Source organism: Ascaphus truei, chromosome 23 (genome assembly GCF_040206685.1).
Source record: "Ascaphus truei isolate aAscTru1 chromosome 23, aAscTru1.hap1, whole genome shotgun sequence".
NCBI lineage: Eukaryota > Metazoa > Chordata > Amphibia > Anura > Ascaphidae > Ascaphus > Ascaphus truei.
The window spans coordinates 8,075,681-8,099,064 of record NC_134505.1 but is presented as its reverse complement, the minus strand read 5'-3'; the positions used below and the strand labels follow the sequence as shown (position 1 = coordinate 8,099,064).

General features: G+C 57.3%; 1 protein-coding gene across 4 annotated transcripts in view; it reads left to right on the top strand.

Moving 5' to 3' along the window:
* The window catches only part of LIMD2 (LIM domain containing 2), a 55,907-nt gene extending 36,374 nt beyond the window's left edge, over window positions 1-19,533 (top strand). For 3 of the 4 annotated variants that reach the window (XM_075580404.1, XM_075580403.1, XM_075580406.1), the window contains 4 exons: window positions 5,675-5,762; window positions 11,509-11,553; window positions 11,652-11,791; window positions 18,566-19,533. In XM_075580404.1, coding sequence (XP_075436519.1) covers window positions 5,721-5,762; window positions 11,509-11,553; window positions 11,652-11,791; window positions 18,566-18,728 — 390 coding nt within the window. In that variant the 5' untranslated portion in view covers window positions 5,675-5,720 and the 3' untranslated portion in view covers window positions 18,729-19,533. Of the gene's footprint in view, window positions 1-4,586; window positions 4,707-5,674; window positions 5,763-11,508; window positions 11,554-11,651; window positions 11,792-18,565 lie in introns of those variants that run through there. The other variant, XM_075580405.1, reaches the window with a different exon arrangement.
* The last annotated feature ends 3,851 nt before the right edge of the window (window positions 19,534-23,384 follow it).

Below are 23,384 nucleotides of genomic sequence, written 5' to 3'. Positions count from 1 at the left end.
GACAGATACACAGAGGTACATACAGCACCCGATGGCACACACCCAAGGGTGCCCAGGGACAGATACACAGAGGTACATACAGCACCCGATGGCACACACCCAAGGGTGCCCAGGGACAGATACACAGAGGTACATACAGCACCCGATGGCACACACCCAAGGGTGCCCAGGGACAGATACACAGAGGTACATACAGCACCCGATGGCCCACACCCAAGGGTGCCCAGGGACAGATACACAGAGGTACATACAGCACCCGATGGCACACACCCAAGGGTGCCCAGGGACAGATACAAAGAGGTACATACAGCACCCGATGGCACACACCCAAGGGTGCCCAGGGACAGATACACAGAGGTACTTACAGCACCCGATGGCACGCACCCAAGGGTGCCCAGGGACAGATACACAGAGGTACATACAGCACCCGATGGCCCACACCCAAGGGTGCCCAGGGACAGATACACAGAGGTACATACAGCACCCGTTGGCACGCACCCAAGGGTGCCCAGGGACAGATACACAGAGGTACATACAGCACCCGATGACACGCACCCAAGGGTGCCCAGGGACAGATACACAGAGGTACATACAGCACCCGATGGCACACACCCAAGGGTGCCCAGGGGCAGATACACAGAGGTACATACAGCACCCGATGGCATGCACCCAAGGGTGCCCAGGGACAGATACACAGAGGTACATACAGCACCCGATGGCACGCACCCAAGGGTGCCCAGAGACAGATACACAGAGGTACATACAGCACCCGATGGCACACACCCAAGGGTGCCCAGGGCAGATACACAGAGGTACATACAGCACCCGATGGCACACACCCAAGGGTGCCCAGGGACAGATACACAGAGGTACATACAGCACCCGATGGCACGCACCCAAGGGTGCCCTGGGACAGATACACAGAGGTACATACAGCACCCGATGGCACACGCCCAAGGGTGCCCAGGGACAGATACACAGAGGTACATACAGCACCCGATGGCACACACCCAAGGGTGCCCAGGGACAGATACACAGAGGTACATACAGCACCCGATGGCACACACCCAAGGGTGCCCAGGGCAGATACACAGAGGTACATACAGCACCCGATGGCACGCACCCAAGGGTGCCCAGGGACAGATACACAGAGGTACATACAGCACCCGATGGCACGCACCCAAGGGTGCCCAGGGACAGATACACAGGGGTACATACAGCACCCGATGGCACGCACCTAAGGGTGCCCAGGGACAGATACACAGAGGTACATACAGCACCCGATGGCACGCACCCAAGGGTGCCCAGGGACAGATACACAGAGGTACATACAGCACCCGGTGGCACACACCCAAGGGTGCCCAGGGACAGATACACAGAGGTACATACAGCACCCGATGGTACGCACCCAAGGGTGCCCAGGGACAGATACACAGAGGTACATACAGCACCCGATGGCACGCACCCAAGGGTGCCCAGGGACAGATACACAGAGGTACATACAGCACCCGATGGCACGCACGCAAGGGTGCCCAGGGACAGATACACAGAGGTACATACAGCTCCTGATGGCACACACCCAAGGGTGCCCAGAAACAGATACACAGAGGTACATACAGCACCCAATGACACGCACCCAAGGGTGGCCAGGGACAGATACACAGAGGTACATACAGCACCCGATGGCATGCACCCAAGGGTGCCCAGGGCAGATACACAGAGGTACATACAGCACCCGGTGGCACACACCCAAGGGTGCCCAGGGACAGATACACAGAGGTACATACAGCTCCCGATGGCACACACCCAAGGGTGCCCAGAAACAGATACACAGAGGTACATACAGCACCCAATGACACGCACCCAAGGGTGCCCAGGGACAGATACACAGAGGTACATACAGCACCCGATGGCACGCACCCAAGGGTGCCCAGGGACAGATACACAGAGGTACATACTGCACCCGGTGGCACACACCCAAGGGTGCCCAGGGACAGATACACAGAGGTACATACAGCTCCCGATGGCACACACCCAAGGGTGCCCAGAAACAGATACACAGAGGTACATACAGCACCCAATGACACGCACCCAAGGGTGCCCAGGGACACATACACAGAGGTACATACAGCACCCGATGGCACGCACCCAAGGGTGCCCAGGGACAGATACACAGAGGTACATACAGCACCCGATGGCACGCACCCAAGGGTGCCCAGGGACAGATACACAGAGGTACATACAGCACCCGATGGCACACACCCAAGGGTGCCCAGGGACAGATACACAGAGGTACATACAGCACCCGATGGCACACACCCAAGGGTGCCCAGGGACAGATACACAGAGGTACATACAGCACCCGATGGCACACACCCAAGGGTGCCCAGGGACAGATACACAGAGGTACATACAGCACCCGATGGCACGCACCCAAGGGTGCCCAGGGACAGATACACAGAGGTACATACAGCACCCGATGGCACGCACCCAAGGGTGCCCAGGGACAGATACACAGAGGTACATACTGCACCCGATGGCACGCACCCAAGGGTGCCCAGGGACAGATACACAGGTACATACAGCACCCGATGGCCCACACCCAAGGGTGCCCAGGGACAGATACACAGAGGTACATACAGCACCCGGTGGCACGCACCCAAGGGTGCCCAGGGACAGATACACAGAGGTACATACAGCACCCGATGGCACGCACCCAAGGGTGCCCAGGGACAGATACACAGAGGTACATACAGCACCCGATGGCACACACCCAAGGGTGCCCAGGGCAGATACACAGAGTTACATACAGCACCCGATGGCATGCACCCAAGGGTGCCCAGGGACAGATACACAGAGGTACATACAGCACCCGATGGCACGCACCTAAGGGTGCCCAGGGACAGATACACAGAGGTACATACAGCACCCGATGGCACACACCCAAGGGTGCCCAGGGACAGATACACAGAGGTACATACAGCACCCGATGGCACACACCCAAGGGTGCCCAGGGACAGATACACAGAGGTACATACAGCACCCGATGGCACGCACCCAAGGGTGCCCAGGGGCAGATACACAGAGGTACATACAGCACCCGCCCCGATAGCACTCAGGAATAATAAGACCCCTGCTTTTTAACTTGTATTATTAATGACCTTGAGGTTGGGATCGAGAGCAAAGTCTCCATCTTTGCTGACGATACTAAATTGTGTGAGGTAATAGAATCAGAGCAGGATGTAATTTCTCTTCAGAAGGACTTGGAGAGACTGGAAACGTGGGCAGGTAAATGGCAGATGAGGTTTAATACAGATAAATGTAAGGTTATGCATTTGGGATGCAAGAATAAACAGGCGACTTACACATTAAATGGGGATACATTGGGGGAATCCTTGATGGAGAAGGATTTAGGAGTGCTTGTAGACAGCAGGCTTAGCAATAGTGCCCAATGTCATGCAGTAGCTGCAAAGGCAAACAAGATCTTATCTTGCATCAAACGGGCAATGGATGGAAGGGAAGTAAACATAATTATGCCCCTTTACAAAGCACTAGTAAGACCACACCTTGAATATGGAGTACAATTTTGGACACCAATCCTAAGAAAAGACATTATGGATTTAGAGAGAGTGCAGAGAAGAGCCACCAAATTAATAAAGGGGATGGACAATCTAACTTATGAGGAGAGAAGAGGCCAAGTTGGTGAGGGTAGGTGGGGGGGGGGGGGAGAGGGACGAGACGGTGGGTTGATAGGGGTGAGGGGAAGGAGGGGGGTGGGTAGAGGAGTGAGGGAAGGGGTGAGAGGATGCGGTGGAAGGGGGCGGAGAGGGGTGAGGAGAGGTGGGGATAGGGGGGCGAGGGGGGAGACGGGTGAGGAGAGGTGGGGAGAGGGGGGAGAGGGGGGAGGGGAGGTGGGGATAGGGGGGTGAGGGGAGAGTGGGGTGAGGAGAGGTGGGGATAGGGGGGCGAGGGGAGAGTGGGGTGAGGAGAGGTGGGGATAGTGGGGCGAGGGGGGAGAGGGGTGAGGGGAGGTGGGGATAGGGGGGCGAGGGGTGAGGGGGGAGAGTTGAGAGGAGGGGGATAGGGGGGCGAGGGGTGAGGGGGGGAGAGGGGTGAGAGGTGGGGATAGGGGGCGAGGGGTGAGGGGAGAGTGGGGTGAGGAGAGGTTGGGGATAGGGGGGTGAGGGGAGGGAGAGGGGGGAGGGGAGGTGGGGATAGGGGGGCGAGGGGAGAGTGGGGTGAGGAGAGGTGGGGATAGGGGGTGAGGGTGAGAGGGGTGAGAGGGGTGAGAGGAGGTGGGGATAAGGGGGTGAGGGGGGAGAGTTGAGAGGAGGTGGGCTTAGGGGGGCAAGGGGTGAGGGGGGGAAACAGGTGAGGAGAGGTGGGGATAGGGGGGAGAGGGGTGAGAGGAGTTGGGGATAGGGGGGCGAGGGGTGAGGGGAGAGTGGGGAGTGGGGTGAGGAGAGGTTGGGATAGGGAGTGAGGGGAGGGAGAGGGGTGAGGAGAGGTGGGGATGGGGGGGGGTGACAGAGAGATGTTCAAAGGAAATAGCGGAAGCCGCAGGGTGACAGGAAGTGACAGGGGTGACACAGGGACCGACTTACACAAGCTCACCGTAATAACCCCTTCATACCCTTCCTGTCACACCCCACCCTGCAGCGACACAGAGATAACTGTGTGCGTTATACAGAGGCAGAGAGACAGCGGTGAGTGTTATACCAAAACAGAGAGATAGCTGTGCGTGTTATACAGAGGCAGAGAGATAGCTTTGCGTGTTATTCAGAGGAATAGAGATAGCTGTGTGTTATACAGAGGCAGAGAGATAACTGTACGTGTTATACAGAGGCAGAGAGATAGCTGTGTGTTATACAGAGGCAGAGATAGCTGTACGTGTTATACAGAGGCAGAGATAGCTGTATGTGTTATACAGAGGCAGAGAGATAGCTGTACGTGTTATACAGAGGCAGAGAGCATGTTATACAGAGGCAGAGAGATAGCTGTGCGTGTTATTCAGAGGCAGAGAGATGGCTGTGCGTGTTATACAGAGGCAGAAATGGCTGTACGTGTTATACAGACGCAGAGATATAGCTGTGCGTGCTATACAGAGGCAGAGAGATAGCTGTACGTGTTATACAGAGGCAGAGATATAGCTTTGCGTGCTATACAGAGGCAGAGAGATGGCTGTGCGTGTTATACAGAGACAGAGAGATAGCTGTGCGTGTTATACAGAGGCAGAGAGATAGCTGTGCGTGTTATACAGAGGCAGAGAGATAGCTGTGCGTGTTATACAGAGGCAGAGAGATAGCTGTGCGTGTTATACAGAGGCAGAGAGATAGCTGTGCGTGTTATACAGAGGCAGAGAGATAGCTGTGCGTGTTATACAGAGGCAGAGAGATAGCTGTGCGTGTTATACAGAGGCAGAGAGATAGCTGTGCGTGTTATACAGAGGCAGAGAGATAGCTGTGCGTGTTATACAGAGGCAGAGAGATAGCTGTGCGTGTTATACAGAGGCAGAGAGATAGCTGTGCGTGTTATACAGAGGCAGAGAGTCCCACACTGTATCAGGTGTCCCCACACTGATTATATATATCATTCCCTGTATAATATGGCCGCCCCCACGGGCGTATCACATCGCCTCTGTATAACCCCCCACCTTGCCTCTGTCCCCCCGCAGATGAGAAGGAGCCCGGCCTGAAGCGTTCCGGAGACCCCCGAGAAAAATGTTCCAGGCTAAAATGTCCTCCACGCCAGCCACAGGCCACGTGAGTATCCTCCCATACACCGGGCCACTAGGGGGGGGTGTTGGACTTTACCATGGGCCCACTCCTGCTCTTGACCTTCTACCACCCAGCAGAGGGCGACAGAAAGGGGTCTTCAATGGGGGGAGTGTGGGCCGACCAAGACCTAGATCATGGGTCTCCTCAAGGGCCACCGAGAGGCACGGTATTGGGGATATCCCTGCTTCAGCGCAGGTGGATCAATCAGTGGCTCAGTCGTTGACTGAGCCACTGATTGAGCCACCTGTGCTGAAGCAGGGGGTAGCCTGGAAACCGGACTTGTCGGTGGCCCTTGAGCACTGGAGTTGGCCGCCCCATGTCTAGATAAGCTACGCTCCGTTACGTTCAGGCTCATAAGGGGACGTCAACTACAAGAGGAGCAGGCGCTGTGCGCCCTGAGAATAGCGCGTGTCCTCGTTAGCAGAGGGTCACCGGCACGTTATTGTAGCATCGTGTGGTGTCACCTTCCAATAATGTGACGGTAAGTGTGTCTTAGTGTTACTCCCATCCAGACCCTATAACTCCCAATAACGTGAGGGTAAGTGTGTCTTAGTGTTACTCCCATCCAGACCCTATAACTCCCAATAACGTGACGGTAAGTATGTCTTAGTGTTACTCCCATCCAGTCCCTATAACTCCCAATAACGTGACGGTAAGTGTGTCTTAGTGTTACTCCCATCCAGTCCCTATAACTCCCAATAACGTGACGGTAAGTGAGTCTTAGTGTTACTCCCATCCAGGCCCTATAACTCCCAATAACGTGACGGTAAGTATGTCTTAGTGTTACTCCCATCCAGTCCCTATAACTCCCAATAACGTGAGGGTAAGTGTGTCTTAGTGTTACTCCCATCCAGACCCTATAACTCCCAATAACGTGACGGTAAGTATGTCTTAGTGTTACTCCCATCAGGGCCCTATAACTCCCAATAACGTGACGGTAAGTGTGTCTTAGTGTTACTCCCATCCAGTCCCTATAACTCCCAATAACGTGACGGTAAGTGTGTCTTAGTGTTACTCCCATCCAGTCCCTATAACTCCCAATAACGTGACGGTAAGTGTGTCTTAGTGTTACTCCCATCCAGTCCCTATAACTCCCAATAACGTGACGGTAAGTGTGTCTTAGTGTTACTCCCATCCAGTCCCTATAACTCCCAATAACGTGACGGTAAGTGAGTCTTAGTGTTACTCCCATCCAGGCCCTATAACTCCCAATAACGTGACGGTAAGTATGTCTTAGTGTTACTCCCATCCAGGCCCTATAACTCCCAATAACGTGACGGTAAGTGTGTCTTAGTGTTACTCCCATCCAGACCCTATAACTCCCAATAACGTGACGGTAAGTATGTCTTAGTGTTACTCCCATCCAGGCCCTATAACTCCCAATAACGTGACGGTAAGTGTGTCTTAGTGTTACTCCCATCCAGTCCCTATAACTCCCAATAACGTGACGGTAAGTGTGTCTTAGTGTTACTCCCATCCAGTCCCTATAACTCCCAATAACGTGACGGTAAGTGTGTCTTAGTGTTACTCCCATCCAGTCCCTATAACTCCCAATAACATGACGGTAAGTGTGTCTTAGTGTTACTCCCATCCAGTCCCTATAACTCCCAATAACGTGACGGTAAGTGTGTCTTACTGTTACTCCCATCCAGACCCTATAACTCCCAATAACGTGACGGTAAGTGTGTCTTAGTGTTACTCCCATCCAGACCCTATAACTCCCAATAACGTGACGGTAAGTATGTCTTAGTGTTACTCCCATCCAGGCCCTATAACTCCCAATAACGTGACGGTAAGTGTGTCTTAGTGTTACTCCCATCCAGTCCCTATAACTCCCAATAACGTGACGGTAAGTGTGTCTTAGTGTTACTCCCATCCAGTCCCTATAACTCCCAATAACGTGATGGTAAGTGTGTCTTACTGTTACTCCCATCCAGTCCCTATAACTCCCAATAACGTGACGGTAAGTATGTCTTAGTGTTACTCCCATCCAGACCCTATAACTCCCAATAACGTGACGGTAAGTATGTCTTAGTGTTACTCCCATCCAGGCCCTATAACTCCCAATAACGTGACGGTAAGTATGTCTTAGTGTTACTCCCATCCAGTCCCTATAACTCCCAATAACGTGACGGTAAGTATGTCTTAGTGTTACTCCCATCCAGTCCCTATAACTCCCAATAACGTGACGGTAAGTATGTCTTAGTGTTACTCCCATCCAGGCCCTATAACTCCCAATAACGTGACGGTAAGTATGTCTTAGTGTTACTCCCATCCAGACCCTATAACTCCCAATAACGTGACGGTAAGTATGTCTTAGTGTTACTCCCATCCAGTCCCTATAACTCCCAATAACGTGACGGTAAGTATGTCTCAGTGTTACTCCCACCCAGTCCCTATAACTCCCAATAACGTGACGGTAAGTATGTCTTAGTGTTACTCCCATCCAGACCCTATAACTCCCAATAACGTGACGGTAAGTATGTCTTAGTGTTACTCCCATCCAGACCCTATAACTCCCAATACCGTGACGGTAAGTGTGTCTTAGTGTTACTCCCATCCAGTCCCTATAACTCCCAATAACGTGACGGTAAGTGTGTCTTAGTGTTACTCCCATCCTGGCCCTATAACTCCCAATAACGTGACGGTAAGTGTGTCTTAGTGTTACTCCCATCCAGGCCCTATAACTCCCAATAACGTGACGGTAAGTGTGTCTTAGTGTTACTCCCATCCAGTCCCTATAACTCCCAATAACGTGACGGTAAGTGTGTCTTAGTGTTACTCCCATCCTGGCCCTATAACTCCCAATAACGTGACGGTAAGTGTGTCTTAGTGTTACTCCCATCCAGGCCCTATAACTCCCAATAACGTGACGGTAAGTATGTCTTAGTGTTACTCCCATCCAGTCCCTATAACTCCCAATAACGTGACGGTAAGTATGTCTTAGTGTTACTCCCATCCAGTCCCTATAACTCCCAATAACGTTACGGTAAGTATGTCTTAGTGTTACTCCCATCCAGGCCCTATAACTCCCAATAACGTGATGGTAAGTATGTCTTAGTGTTACTCCCATCCAGGCCCTATAACTCCCAATAACGTGACGGTAAGTCTGTCTTAGTGTTACTCCCATCCAGTACCTATAACTCCCAATAACGTGACGGTAAGTATGTCTTAGTGTTACTCCCATCCAGTCCCTATAACTCCCAATAACGTTACGGTAAGAATATCTTAGTGTTACTCCCATCCAGACCCAATAACTCCCAATAACGTGACGGTAAGTGTGTCTTAGTGTTACTTCCATCCAGGCCCTATAACTCCCAATAACGTGACGGTAAGTATGTCTTAGTGTTACTTCCATGCAGGCCCTATAACTCCCAATAACGTGACGGTAAGTATGTCTTAGTGTTACTCCCATGCAGGCCCAATAACTCCCAATAACGTGACGGTAAGTATGTCTTAGTGTTACTCCCATCCAGTCCCTATAACTCCCAATAACGTGACGGTAAGTATGTTTTAGTGTTACTCCCATCCAGTCCCTATAACTCCCAATAACGTGACGGTAAGTGTGTCTTAGTGTTACTCCCATCCAGTCCCAATAACTCCCAATAACGTGACGGTAAGTGTGTCTTAGTGTTACTCCCATCCAGTCCCTATAACTCCCAATAACGTGACGGTAAGTATGTCTTAGTGTTACTACCATCCAGTCCCTATAACTCCCAATAACGTGACGGTAAGTGTGTCTTAGTGTTACTCCCATCCAGGCCCTATAACTCCCAATAACGTAACGGTAAGTGTGTCTTAGTGTTACTCCCATCCAGTCCCTATAACTCCCAATAACGTGATGGTAAGTATGTCTTAGTGTTACTCCCATCCAGGCCCTATAACTCCCAATAACGTGACGGTAAGTATGTCTTAGTGTTACTCCCATCCAGTCCCTATAACTCCCAATAACGTGACGGTAAGTATGTCTTAGTGTTACTCCCATCCAGTCCCTATAACTCCCAATAACGTGATGGTAAGTATGTCTTAGTGTTACTCCCATCCAGGCCCTATAACTCCCAATAACGTGACGGTAAGTATGTCTTAGTGTTACTCCCATCCAGTCCCTATAACTCCCAATAACGTGACGGTAAGTGTGTGTTAGTGTTACTCCCATCCAGTCCCTATAACTTCCAATAACGTGTCCCCCTGAAGGTTGGAGGAAAGGAGATTTCTCCAGTAACAAAGGAAAGGGTTCTTTACAGTAAGGGCAGTTACAGTGTGGGATTCATTACCCATGGAGACTGTGAGGGCAGATACAAGGGATATGTGTAAGGAAATGGATCTTTACAGTAAGGACAGTTACAGTGCGGGATTCACTCCCCATGGAGACTGTGAGGGCAGATCCAGGAGATATGTGTAAGGAAAGGGATCTTTACAGTAAGGGCAGTTACAGTGTGGGATTCATTCCTCATGGAGACTGTGAGGGCAGATACAGGAGATATGTGTAAGGAAAGGGATCTTTACAGTAAGGGCAGTTACAATGCGGGATTCATTCCCCATGGAGACTGAGGGCAGATACAGGGGATATGTGTAAGGAAAGGGATCTTTACAGTAAGGGCAGTTACAGTGCGGGATTCATTCCCCATGGAGACTGTGAGGGCAGATACAAGGGATATGTGTAAGGAAATGGATCTTTACAGTAAGGACAGTTACAGTGCGGGATTCACTCCCCATGGAGACTGTGAGGGCAGATACAGGAGATATGTGTAAGGAAAGGGATCTTTACAGTAAGGGCAGTTACAGTGTGGGATTCATTCCTCATGGAGACTGTGAGGGCAGATACAGGAGATATGTGTAAGGAAAGGGATCTTTACAGTAAGGGCAGTTACAATGCGGGATTCATTCCCCATGGAGACTGAGGGCAGATACAGGGGATATGTGTAAGGAAAGGGATCTTTACAGTAAGGGCAGTTACAGCGCGGGATTCATTCCCCATGGAGACTATGAGGGCAGATACAGGAGATATGTGTAAGGAAAGGGATCTTTACAGTAAGGGCAGTTACAGTGCGGGATTCATTCCCCATGGAGACTGTGAGGGCAGATACAGGAGATATGTGTAAGGAAAGGGATCTTTACAGTAAGGGCAGTTACAGTGTGGGACTCATTCCCCATGGAGACTGTGAGGGCAGATACAGGAGATATGTGTAAGGAAAGGTTGGACACCTTGTTAGACAGGAAAGGTATACAGGGATATACCTAATAAGTAACATGGGAAGGACGGTGACCCAGGGAGAAATCTGTTTGCCAATTCTTGGAGTCAGGAAGGAATTTATTTTTCCCCTTATGAGATATCATTGGATGATCTGACTCTGGGGGTTTTGTGTTTGCCTTCCTCTGGATCAATAAGTAAGTATAGATATAGGAGAAAGTATGTGTCGTCTACATTTAGCATAGGTTGCACTTGATGGACGCATGTCTTTTTTCAACCTCATCTACTATGTAACTATGTAACTATATGTAACTATGTAACTATATGTAACTATGTAACTATATGTAACTATGTAACTATGTAACTACTATGTAACTATGTAACTATATGTAACTATTATGTAACTCTGTAGCACGATCACGCTGTCGTGTAAAAGCCAAAACAAACACCCGTTAATCGGCCTTCGGGTATAGGGTGCGTGCCAGGGGGAACCCCGCAGCTGGTAACGGGGTTTCTCAGATGTCCCGTTTGTTCTTGTAGGATTCGGGGTGCAGCCCTGCGGGGAACGTGGTGCAGAGGTCCAAGGTAAGAGTCCTCCCGAGCCGGGGGGGGGGGGGGGTGGGGTCTTCGGTTAGGGTTGGGGCGCGGGCGGTAACGGGGTTTTGCTTTGCCCCTTGCCGCAGTCTTTCAGCGTGAAGCCGCCGGTGAAGGAGCTGTGCGCCTCGTGTCAGAAGACCGTGTACCCCATGGAGAGGCTGGTCGCAGACAAGCACATCTTCCATAACAGCTGCTTCTGCTGCAAGCACTGCAGCGCCAAGCTCAGGTGGGTACCGGGGCCAGGCGAGGGTACCAGTGCCAGGCGAGGGTGGGTACCAGGGCCAGGCGAGGGTGGGTACCAGGGCCAGGCGAGGGTGGGTACCAGTGCCAGGCGAGGGTGGGTACCAGTGCCAGGCGAGGGTGGGTACCAGTGCCAGGCGAGGGTGGGTACCAGTGCCAGGCGAGGGTGGGTACCGGCGCCAGGCGAGGGTGGGTACCGGGGCCAGGCGAGGGTGGGTACCAGTGCCAGGCGAGGGTGGGTACCAGTGCCAGGCGAGGGTGGGTGCCAGCGCCAGGCGAGGGTGGGTACCGGGGCCAGGCGAGGGTGGGTACCAGTGCCAGGCGAGGGTGGGTGCCAGCGCCAGGCGAGGGTGGGTACCAGTGCCAGGCGAGGGTGGGTACCAGTGCCAGGCGAGGGTGGGTGCCAGCGCCAGGCGAGGGTGGGTACCAGGGCCAGGCGAGGGTGGGTACCAGCTGTGCAGCGCCAAGCTCAGGTGGGTACCAGTGCCAGGCGAGGGTGGGTACCAGGGCCAGGCGAGGGTGGGTACCGGGGCCAGGCGAGGGTGGGTACCGGGGCCAGGCGAGGGTGGGTACCAGGGCCAGGCGAGGGTGGGTGCCAGTGCCAGGCGAGGGTGGGTGCCAGTGCCAGGCGAGGGTGGGTGCCAGCGCCAGGCGAGGGTGGGTGCCAGCGCCAGGCGAGGGTGGGTGCCAGCGCCAGGCGAGGGTGGGTACCAGTGCCAGGCGAGGGTGGGTACCAGTGCCAGGCGAGGGTGGGTACCAGTGCCAGGCGAGGGTGGGTGCCAGCGCCAGGCGAGGGTGGGTACCAGCGCCAGGCGAGGGTGGGTACCAGCGCCAGGCGAGGGTGGGTGCCAGCGCCAGGCGAGGGTGGGTACCAGGGCCAGGCGAGGGTGGGTACCAGTGCCAGGCGAGGGTGGGTACCAGTGCCAGGCGAGGGTGGGTACCAGCGCCAGGCGAGGGTGGGTGCCAGCGCCAGGCGAGGGTGGGTACCAGCGCCAGGCGAGGGTGGGTACCAGCGCCAGGCGAGGGTGGGTACCAGGGCCAGGCGAGGGTGGGTACCAGCGCCAGGCGAGGGTGGGTACCAGCGCCAGGCGAGGGTGGGTACCAGTGCCAGGCGAGGGTGGGTACCAGCGCCAGGCGAGGGTGGGTACCAGTGCCAGGCGAGGGTGGGTACCAGTGCCAGGCGAGGGTGGGTGCCAGCGCCAGGCGAGGGTGGGTACCAGTGCCAGGCGAGGGTGGGTACCAGCTGTGCAGTGCCAAGCTCAGGTGGGTACCGGGGCCAGGCGAGGGTGGGTACCAGTGCCAAGCTCAGGTGGGTACCAGGGCCAGGCGAGGGTGGGTACCAGGGCCAGGCGAGGGTGGGTACCAGGGCCAGGCGAGGGTGGGTGCCAGCGCCAGGCGAGGGTGGGTACCAGGGCCAGGCGAGGGTGGGTACCAGCGCCAGGCGAGGGTGGGTGCCAGTGCCAGGCGAGGGTGGGTACCAGCGCCAGGCGAGGGTGGGTGCCAGCGCCAGGCGAGGGTGGGTACCAGCGCCAGGCGAGGGTGGGTACCAGCGCCAGGCGAGGGTGGGTACCAGGGCCAGGCGAGGGTGGGTACCAGCGCCAGGCGAGGGTGGGTACCAGCGCCAGGCGAGGGTGGGTACCAGTGCCAGGCGAGGGTGGGTACCAGCGCCAGGCGAGGGTGGGTACCAGCGCCAGGCGAGGGTGGGTACCAGTGCCAGGCGAGGGTGGGTACCAGTGCCAGGCGAGGGTGGGTGCCAGCGCCAGGCGAGGGTGGGTACCAGTGCCAGGCGAGGGTGGGTACCAGCTGTGCAGTGCCAAGCTCAGGTGGGTACCGGGGCCAGGCGAGGGTGGGTACCAGTGCCAAGCTCAGGTGGGTACCAGGGCCAGGCGAGGGTGGGTACCAGGGCCAGGCGAGGGTGGGTACCAGGGCCAGGCGAGGGTGGGTACCAGGGCCAGGCGAGGGTGGGTGCCAGCGCCAGGCGAGGGTGGGTACCAGGGCCAGGCGAGGGTGGGTGCCAGCGCCAGGCGAGGGTGGGTGCCAGCGCCAGGCGAGGGTGGGTACCAGTGCCAGGCGAGGGTGGGTACCAGTGCCAGGCGAGGGTGGGTACCAGCTGTGCAGTGCCAAGCTCAGGTGGGTACCAGTGCCAGGCGAGGGTGGGTACCGGGGCCAGGCGAGGGTGGGTACCGGGGCCAGGCGAGGGTGGGTACCAGGGCCAGGCGAGGGTGGGTACCAGGGCCAGGCGAGGGTGGGTACCAGTGCCAGGCGAGGGTGGGTACCAGTGCCAGGCGAGGGTGGGTGCCAGTGCCAGGCGAGGGTGGGTGCCAGTGCCAGGCGAGGGTGGGTACCAGTGCCAGGCGAGGGTGGGTACCAGTGCCAGGCGAGGGTGGGTACCAGTGCCAGGCGAGGGTGGGTACCAGTGCCAGGCGAGGGTGGGTACCAGTGCCAGGCGAGGGTGGGTGCCAGCGCCAGGCGAGGGTGGGTACCAGCGCCAGGCGAGGGTGGGTACCAGTGCCAGGCGAGGGTGGGTGCCAGTGCCAGGCGAGGGTGGGTGCCAGCGCCAGGCGAGGGTGGGTACCAGCGCCAGGCGAGGGTGGGTACCAGTGCCAGGCGAGGGTGGGTACCAGCTGTGCAGTGCCAAGCTCAGGTGGGTACCGGGGCCAGGCGAGGGTGGGTACCAGGGCCAGGCGAGGGTGGGTACCAGCGCCAGGCGAGGGTGGGTACCAGTGCCAGGCGAGGGTGGGTACCAGCTGTGCAGTGCCAAGCTCAGGTGGGTACCGGGGCCAGGCGAGGGTGGGTACCAGGGCCAGGCGAGGGTGGGTACCAGCTGTGCAGCGCCAAGCTCAGGTGGGTACCAGGGCCAGGCGAGGGTGGGTACCAGGGCCAGGCGAGGGTGGGTACCAGGGCCAGGCGAGGGTGGGTACCGGGGCCAGGCGAGGGTGGGTACCAGGGCGAGGGTGGGTACCAGGGCCAGGCGAGGGTGGGTACCAGGGCCAGGCGAGGGTGGGTACCAGGGCCAGGCGAGGGTGGGTGCCGGCGCCAGGCGAGGGTGGGTACCGGGGCCAGGCGAGGGTGGGTACCAGTGCCAGGCGAGGGTGGGTACCAGTGCCAGGCGAGGGTGGGTACCAGTGCCAGGCGAGGGTGGGTACCAGTGCCAGGCGAGGGTGGGTGCCAGCGCCAGGCGAGGGTGGGTACCGGCGCCAGGCGAGGGTGGGTGCCGGCGCCAGGCGAGGGTGGGTACCGGCGCCAGGCGAGGGTGGGTACCGGGGCCAGGCGAGGGTGGGTACCAGTGCCAGGCGAGGGTGGGTACCAGTGCCAGGCGAGGGTGGGTACCAGTGCCAGGCGAGGGTGGGTACCAGTGCCAGGCGAGGGTGGGTACCAGTGCCAGGCGAGGGTGGGTACCAGTGCCAGGCGAGGGTGGGTACCAGTGCCAGGCGAGGGTGGGTACCAGTGCCAGGCGAGGGTGGGTGCCAGCGCCAGGCGAGGGTGGGTACCAGTGCCAGGCGAGGGTGGGTACCAGTGCCAGGCGAGGGTGGGTGCCAGCGCCAGGCGAGGGTGGGTACCAGTGCCAGGCGAGGGTGGGTACCAGTGCCAGGCGAGGGTGGGTACCAGTGCCAGGCGAGGGTGGGTGCCAGCGCCAGGCGAGGGTGGGTACCAGTGCCAGGCGAGGGTGGGTACCAGCTGTGCAGTGCCAAGCTCAGGTGGGTACCGGGGCCAGGCGAGGGTGGGTACCAGGGCCAGGCGAGGGTGGGTACCAGTGCCAGGCGAGGGTGGGTACCAGCTGTGCAGTGCCAAGCTCAGGTGGGTACCGGGGCCAGGCGAGGGTGGGTACCAGGGCCAGGCGAGGGTGGGTACCAGGGCCAGGCGAGGGTGGGTACCAGGGCCAGGCGAGGGTGGGTACCAGGGCCAGGCGAGGGTGGGTACCAGGGCCAGGCGAGGGTGGGTGCCAGCGCCAGGCGAGGGTGGGTGCCAGCGCCAGGCGAGGGTGGGTACCGGGGCCAGGCGAGGGTGGGTACCAGTGCCAGGCGAGGGTGGGTACCAGTGCCAGGCGAGGGTGGGTACCAGTGCCAGGCGAGGGTGGGTACCAGTGCCAGGCGAGGGTGGGTGCCAGTGCCAGGCGAGGGTGGGTGCCAGCGCCAGGCGAGGGTGGGTACCAGTGCCAGGCGAGGGTGGGTACCGGGGCCAGGCGAGGGTGGGTACCAGGGCCAGGCGAGGGTGGGTACCAGTGCCAAGCTCAGGTGGGTACCAGTGCCAGGCGAGGGTGGGTACCAGGGCCAGGCGAGGGTGGGTACCAGTGCCAAGCTCAGGTGGGTACCGGGGCCAGGCGAGGGTGGGTACCAGCTGTGCAGTGCCAAGCTCAGGTGGGTACCAGTGCCAGGCGAGGGTGGGTACCAGTGCCAGGCGAGGGTGGGTACCAGCTGTGCAGCGCCAAGCTCAGGTGGGTACCAGGGCCAGGCGAGGGTGGGTACCAGCTGTGCAGTGCCAAGCTCAGGTGGGTACCAGTGCCAGGCGAGGGTGGGTACCAGGGCCAGGCGAGGGTGGGTACCAGTGCCAGGCGAGGGTGGGTACCAGCTGTGCAGTGCCAGGCGAGGGTGGGTACCAGTGCCAGGCGAGGGTGGGTACCAGTGCCAGACGAGGGTGGGTACCAGCTGTGCAGTGCCAAGCTCAGGTGGGTACCAGTGCCAGGCGAGGGTGGGTACCAGCTGTGCAGTGCCAGGCGAGGGTGGGTACCAGTGCCAGGCGAGGGTGGGTACCAGCTGTGCAGTGCCAGGCGAGGGTGGGTACTAGTGCCAGGCGAGGGTGGGTACCAGCTGTGCAGTGCCAGGCGAGAGTGGGTACCAGTGCCAGGCGAGGGTGGGTACCAGCTGTGCAGTGCCAGGCGAGGGTGGGTACCAGTGCCAGGCGAGGGTGGGTACCAGTGCCAGGCGAGGGTGGGTACCAGCTGTGCAGTGCCAGGCGAGAGTGGGTACCAGTGCCAGGCGAGGGTGGGTACCAGCTGTGCAGTGCCAGGCGAGGGTGGGTACCAGTGCCAGGCGAGGGTGGGTACCAGCTGTGCAGTGCCAGGCGAGGGTGGGTACCAGTGCCAGGCGAGGGTGGGTACCAGTGCCAGGCGAGGGTGGGTACCAGCTGTGCAGTGCCAGGCGAGAGTGGGTACCAGTGCCAGGCGAGGGTGGGTACCAGCTGTGCAGTGCCAGGCGAGGGTGGGTATCAGTGCCAGGCGAGGGTGGGTACCAGTGCCAGGCGAGGGTGGGTACCAGTGCCAGACGAGGGTGGGTCTCTGTAGTGCCAGGATGAGCAGAGTACCAGTCGTCAATGCCAGGCCCAGGTGGGTAGAAGGGGTCAGAGCCAGGTTCAGGAGAAGGGTAGAAGGGGTCAGAGCCAGGTTCAGGAGGAGGGTAGAAGGGGTCAGTGCCGGGGTCAGGAGGAGGGTAGAAGGGGTCAGTGCCGGGGTCAGGAGGAGGGTAGAAGGGGTCAGTGCCAGGGTCAGGAGGAGGGTAGAAGGGGTCAGTGCCGGGGTCAGTGCCGGGTTCAGGAGGAGGGTAGAAGGGGTCAGTGCCGGGGTCAGGAGGAGGGTAGAAGGGGTCAGTGCCGGGGTCAGGAGGAGGGTAGAAGGTGTCAGTGCCGGGGTCAGGAGGAGGGTAGAATGGGTCAGCGCCGGGGTCAGGAGGAGGGTAGAAGGGGTCAGCGCCAGGCTCAGGAGGAGGGTAGAAGGGGTCAGTGCCGGGGTCAGGAGGAGGGTAGAATGGGTCAGAGCCAGGTTCAGGAGGAGGGTAGATGGGGTCAGTGCCGGGGTGAGGAGGATGGTAGAAGGGATCAGTGCCGGGGTCAGGAGGGTAGAAGGGGTCAGTGCCGTGGTCAGGAGGAGGGTAGAAGGGGTCAGTGCCGGGGTCAGGAGGAGGGTAGAAGGAGTCAGCGCCGGGGTCAGGAGGAGGGTAGAAGGGGTCAGCGCCGGGGTCAGGAGGAGGGTAGAAGGGGTCAGCGCCGGGGTCAGGAGGAGAGTAGAAGGGGTCAGCGCCGGGGTCAGGAGGAGGGTAGAAGGGGTCAGTGCCGGGGTCAGGAGGAGGGTAGAGGTCAGCGCCGGGGTCAGGAGGGGGGTAGGGGTCAGTGCCGGGGTCAGGAGGGGGTAGAAGGGGTCAGTGCCGGGGTCAGGAGGGTAGAAGGGGGTCAGCACCGGGGTCAGGAGGAGGGTAGAAGGCTTTGTCCTTTACAGCAGAAACATAGAAAGTGACCCCAGAGCCGACATCTAATCCCGACGTTTTCTAATATTCAGATTTATTGTACTGTAATTCTCCCCCCCCCCCATTCTCTCTCCCCCCTCCACATTCCCTCTCCCCCCCATTCTCTCTCCCCCCCCAACTCTAACTTCTTCCACCACTTCCTCCCTTTTCCCCCATTCTCTTTTTCCTCTCCCCTTCTCCCCCTCCACCTAACTCACTTCTCCCCCTTCTCCCCTTCACTTGCCTTCTCCCCCCTCTAACACCTCTCATCCCCCCTCCTCACCCTTCCTTCTCTGCTCCCTCCTTCCCTCATCTCCTCCCTCCCTTCTCACCCTTTCCTCCTCTCCCCACTCCCCTCCCTTCTCCTCCCTTCACCCCCTCCCCCTTCTCCCTTCCCTCCCCCTTCCCTCCCCCTTCTCCCTTCCCTCCCCCTCCTCCCTTCCCTCATCCTCCCTTCTCACCCCTTTCCTCCTCTCCCAACTCCCCTCCCCCTCTCTCCCCACTCCCCTCCCTTCTCCCCCCCCCCTCTCCCCCTCCCCCCCCAGCCTGGGCTCCTACGCCGCGCTGCACGGAGAGTTTTACTGCAAGCCTCACTTCCAGCAGCTGTTCAAGAGCAAAGGGAACTACGACGAGGGCTTCGGCCGCCGGCCGCACAAGGAACTGTGGGCCCACAAGGAGGACGAGGCCCCCGGGAGCACAGCGCACTGAGGGGGGCCCTCACCCATCATGCATCTGGGGTGGGATGTGCCGTCATGCGCAGGGTGTGATGCAGGTGGAGGCACTTTTAGGGGGGGGCGTCGGCAGGGATATAGGGTTCAGGGACAGGAGCCACCTGGGCCCAGAATACCCCAATAGGTCCAGCTGATCTTTTATCTGGGATCCAGCCGATCCTTTATCTGGGATCCAGCCGATTACTATATATGGGATCCAACCGATTGTACTATATATGGTATCGAAGACCATCCTTTATATGGGATCCAGCTGATCCTTTATCTGGGATCCAGCCGATTACGAGATTTAGATGGGATCCAGCAGATCCTTTATAAGGGATCCAGCCAAATACTATATTTATATGGGATCCAGCCGAATACTATATCTATATGGGATTTAGCCGATTACTATATTTATATGGGATCCAGACGCTCCTTTATATGGGATCCAGCCCCATCCTCTATATGGGATCCAGCCGAATACTATATCTATATGGGATTTAGCCGATTACTATATTTAGATGGGATCCAGACGATCCTATATTTATATGAGAATCCCCTGAATACTATATAGATATATATGGGACTCGCCCGCTCCAGGCAGGGGAGGGGTGGCGATCCTGTGTAATAGGGATGTTGGGGTGTCCTATGTGACTGTAATGGCACTGGCTGTTGCTGCAGGGGTTGGGTTATCAGGGAGGGAGGCTGATGGGCAGTTTTGACGGTCACTCACCTCCTGCGGCCTTTTTACAAATCTCAGGGCGGCTGATGGGAGTTTCATACGGGAGTTACAGGGAGGGGGACAGGGGTTGGGGGCGGAGGGGGACAGGGGTTGGGCGGGGGGGAGGGGGCTCCGGCGTGAGATGCTGATAGGACAGTGGAAGGGTCACCGGGCCCTCCATAAAGGGCAGTGACGAGGACAATGTGATCTTTCAAAGTCAGTGGCAGTGTGACCTTATCACCCCTAACGGACAGTGGCATTGTGACCGTGTCACCCCTGACGGACAGGGACAGTGTGACCTTATTACTCCTAACGTACACTGGCAGTGTGACCCTGTCACCCCTGACAGACGGGGACAGTGTGACCTTCTCACCCGTAACGGACGGTGGCAGTGTGACCTTGTCCCCCCTAACAGACAGGGGCAGTGTGACCTTGTCCCCCCTAACGGACGGTGGCAGTGTGACCTTGTCCCCCCTAACAGACAGGGGCAGTGTGACCTTGTCCCCCCTAATGGACGGTGGCAGTGCGACCTTGTCACCCCTAATGGACGGTGGCAGTGCGACCTTGTCACCCCTAACGGACAATGGCAGTGCGACCTTGTCACCCCTAACAGACGGTGGCAGTGTGACCCCCTCACCCCTAACGTACGCTAGCAGTGTGACCTTATTACCCCTGACGGACGGTGGCACCGTGACCTTATCACCCCTGACGGACGGTGGCACCTTGTCACCCCTGACGGACGCTGGCAGTGTGACCTTGTCACCCCTAACAGACAGGGGCAGTGTGACCCTTTGATTACAGGGGACGAGCTGGTCCAGGCTTCTCTCCTCCCCGGAGCATCTTACGGGTGCAATGAAAGAAGAACTGGCTCAGGCCTTCCCCGTAGGACCCAACCTTCTCCCTGGCGCCCGATCGCCCCGGAGGAAACGCTCGTCGGGGTTTTACACGGAGACGGTCAGCGGCAATAAAATCTGGAATACCACCCCTGAATTATACCCTTTGGTCTTGGGACGCCCCAGCCCCGGATCGATCAGGATCCCAAGTACTCTTCGCCCGATGACCCTACGCGTTACCTTCTGTCCAGCCCATCCCCCTCCCCCCAAACAAAAACCTCACCCTCTCTCTGCCGGGGAGACAGGGGGGGGGGGGTTATTACATTCCTAACAAACTTACTCTGCACTGAGGGAGGAGGGCGTCGTGCCCCCCACATACTCACCTTTTCAATCCGATCTCATTGGAGACGCGCCTCTCTGGGGACCCGTCGTTTCGTGCCGGGTGGGAGTGGAAGCCCCCCTCGTTTCTATTCCATCCTTGTTACCAGGTGGTGCCCGTCGCTGACGCAATGCATTCTGGTACTCGTAGACTTCTCGCCCGCCCATCCAAAAACCCGGCAGCGGGTGGCGCAAAGGGGAGTATTATTAGGGACCGGGGGGGGGGGGGGAGCAGAAAAGGGCAAAGCTTAACTGCTAAAATAAATAATCAGGGGTGAGGGGGGTCTCCCTCATAGGGGCTAAAACAAAATAAATGAAACGACACCCAGAATGCATTGGGGCCAGCATGCAGACCCGGCCCCCGACGCGTTCCGCGGAACCAGAACGTCGCAGAGCAGCGCTGCCCTCTAGTGGTCACCTGGACTAAGTGCATCCACAGAAGGCTCTGCACAAAGGGCCATAGGCGCTCGTTAGAGACAGGTTACACAGTGGGGCTCCCCAATATCTGCAATGTAGAGGGGGGGGGCGGGGCGGGGCAGTAGACCCATCAGCCTCATATCAGTATCTCATACACACACGTTTCACTTGCTCATTTTGGGGGTCCCTCTGTGGGCGCCAGGATGCCCCGAGCATTGTGCCTTTGAATAGGCTGCATATTATCAGGGTGCTGAACGCAGGGGGGGGGCAGTAACCGGGGCATTTAAATCCCGCGCCGATGCCTGGAATATCACATACGTTCTGTACTGCGCGGGAACCGCATAAAGCAGCGCTCGCTTTTGTTCTAGAAACTGAGACTCGTGTGGTTATTTCTATTATTGTGTATTAGGAGGGGGTGACAGATGCGTGTCCCTGATGTCTGTGTATTAGGAGGGGGTGAGAGGTACGTGTCCCTGATGCCTGTGTATTAGGAGGGGGTGAGAGGTACATACGTGTCAGGGATGCCCGTGTATTATGAGAGGGGGAGAGGTACGTGTCCCTGATGCCTGTGTATTAGGAGGGGGGTAAGGTACGTGTCCCTGATGCCTGTGTATTAGGAGGGGGTGAGTGGAACGTGTCCCTAATGTCTGTGTATTAGGAGGAGGTGAGAGGTACGTGTCCCTGATGCCTGTGTATTAGGAGGGGGTGAGAGATACGTGTCCCTGATGCCTGTGTATTAGTAGGGGGTGAGGTACGTGTCCCTGATGCCCGTGTATTAGGAGGGGGTGAGGTACGTGTCCCTGATGCCTGTGTATTAGGAGGGGGTGAGGTACGTGTCCCTGATGCCTGTGTATTAGGAGGGGGTGAGGTACGTGTCCCTGATGTCTGTGTATTAGGAGGGGGTGAGGTACGTGACCCTGATGCCTGTGTATTAGGAGGGGGTGCGGTACGTGTCCCTGATGCCTGTGTATTAGTAGGGGGTGAGGTACGTGTCCCTGATGCCTGTGTATTAGGAGGAGTGAGGTAAATGTCACTGATGCCTGTGTATTAGGAGGGGTGAGAGGTACGTGTCCCTGATGCCTGTGTATTAGGAGGAGTGAGGTAAATGTCACTGATGCCTGTGTATTAGGAGGGGTGAGAGGTACGTGTCCCTGATGCCTGTGTATTAGGAGGAGTGAGGTACATGTCACTGATGCCTGTGTATTAGGAGGAGTGAGGTACATGTCACTGATGCCTGTCTATCAGGAGGAGTGAGGTACATGTCACTGATGCCTGTCTATTAGGAGGAGTGAGGTACATGTCACTGATGCCTGTCTATTAGGAGGAGTGAGGTACATGTCACTGATGCCTGTGTATAAGGAGGAGTGAGGTACATGTCACTGATGCCTGTCTATTAGGAGGAGTGAGGTACATGTCACTGATGCCTGTGTATTAGGAGGTGAATACAGAATACAGAGGTCACAGTAATATAAATGGCCGCGTTTATTGTATATAAAACACACAGTACATCAGAACGGCGCTGCAAGACATGGGACACACACAGTCACACACACACACACACACACACACACACACACACACACACACACACAGTCAGACAGTCACACACACACACACAGTCAGACACACACACACACAGTCAGACAGTCACACACACACACAGTCAGACAGTCACACACACACACACAGTCACACACACACACACACACACACACACACACAGTCAGACAGTCACACACACACACACACACACAGTCACACACACACACACACACACACACACACACACACACACACAGTCAGACAGTCACACACACACACACACACACAGTCAGACAGTCACACACACACAGTCAGACAGTCACACACACACACACACACACACACACACACACACACACACACACACACACAGTCAGTCACACACACACACACACAGTCACACACACACACACAGTCAGACAGTCACACACACACACACACACACACACACACAGTCAGACAGTCACACACACACACACACACACACACACAGTCAGACAGTCACACACACACACACACACACACAGTCAGACAGTCACACACACACACACACACACACACACACACACACACACACACACACACACAGTCAGACAGTCACACACACACACACACACAGTCAGACAGTCACACACACACACACAGTCAGACAGTCACACACACACACACACACACACACACACACACACAGTCAGACAGTCACACACACACACACACAGTCACACACACACACAGTCAGACAGTCACACACACACACAGTCAG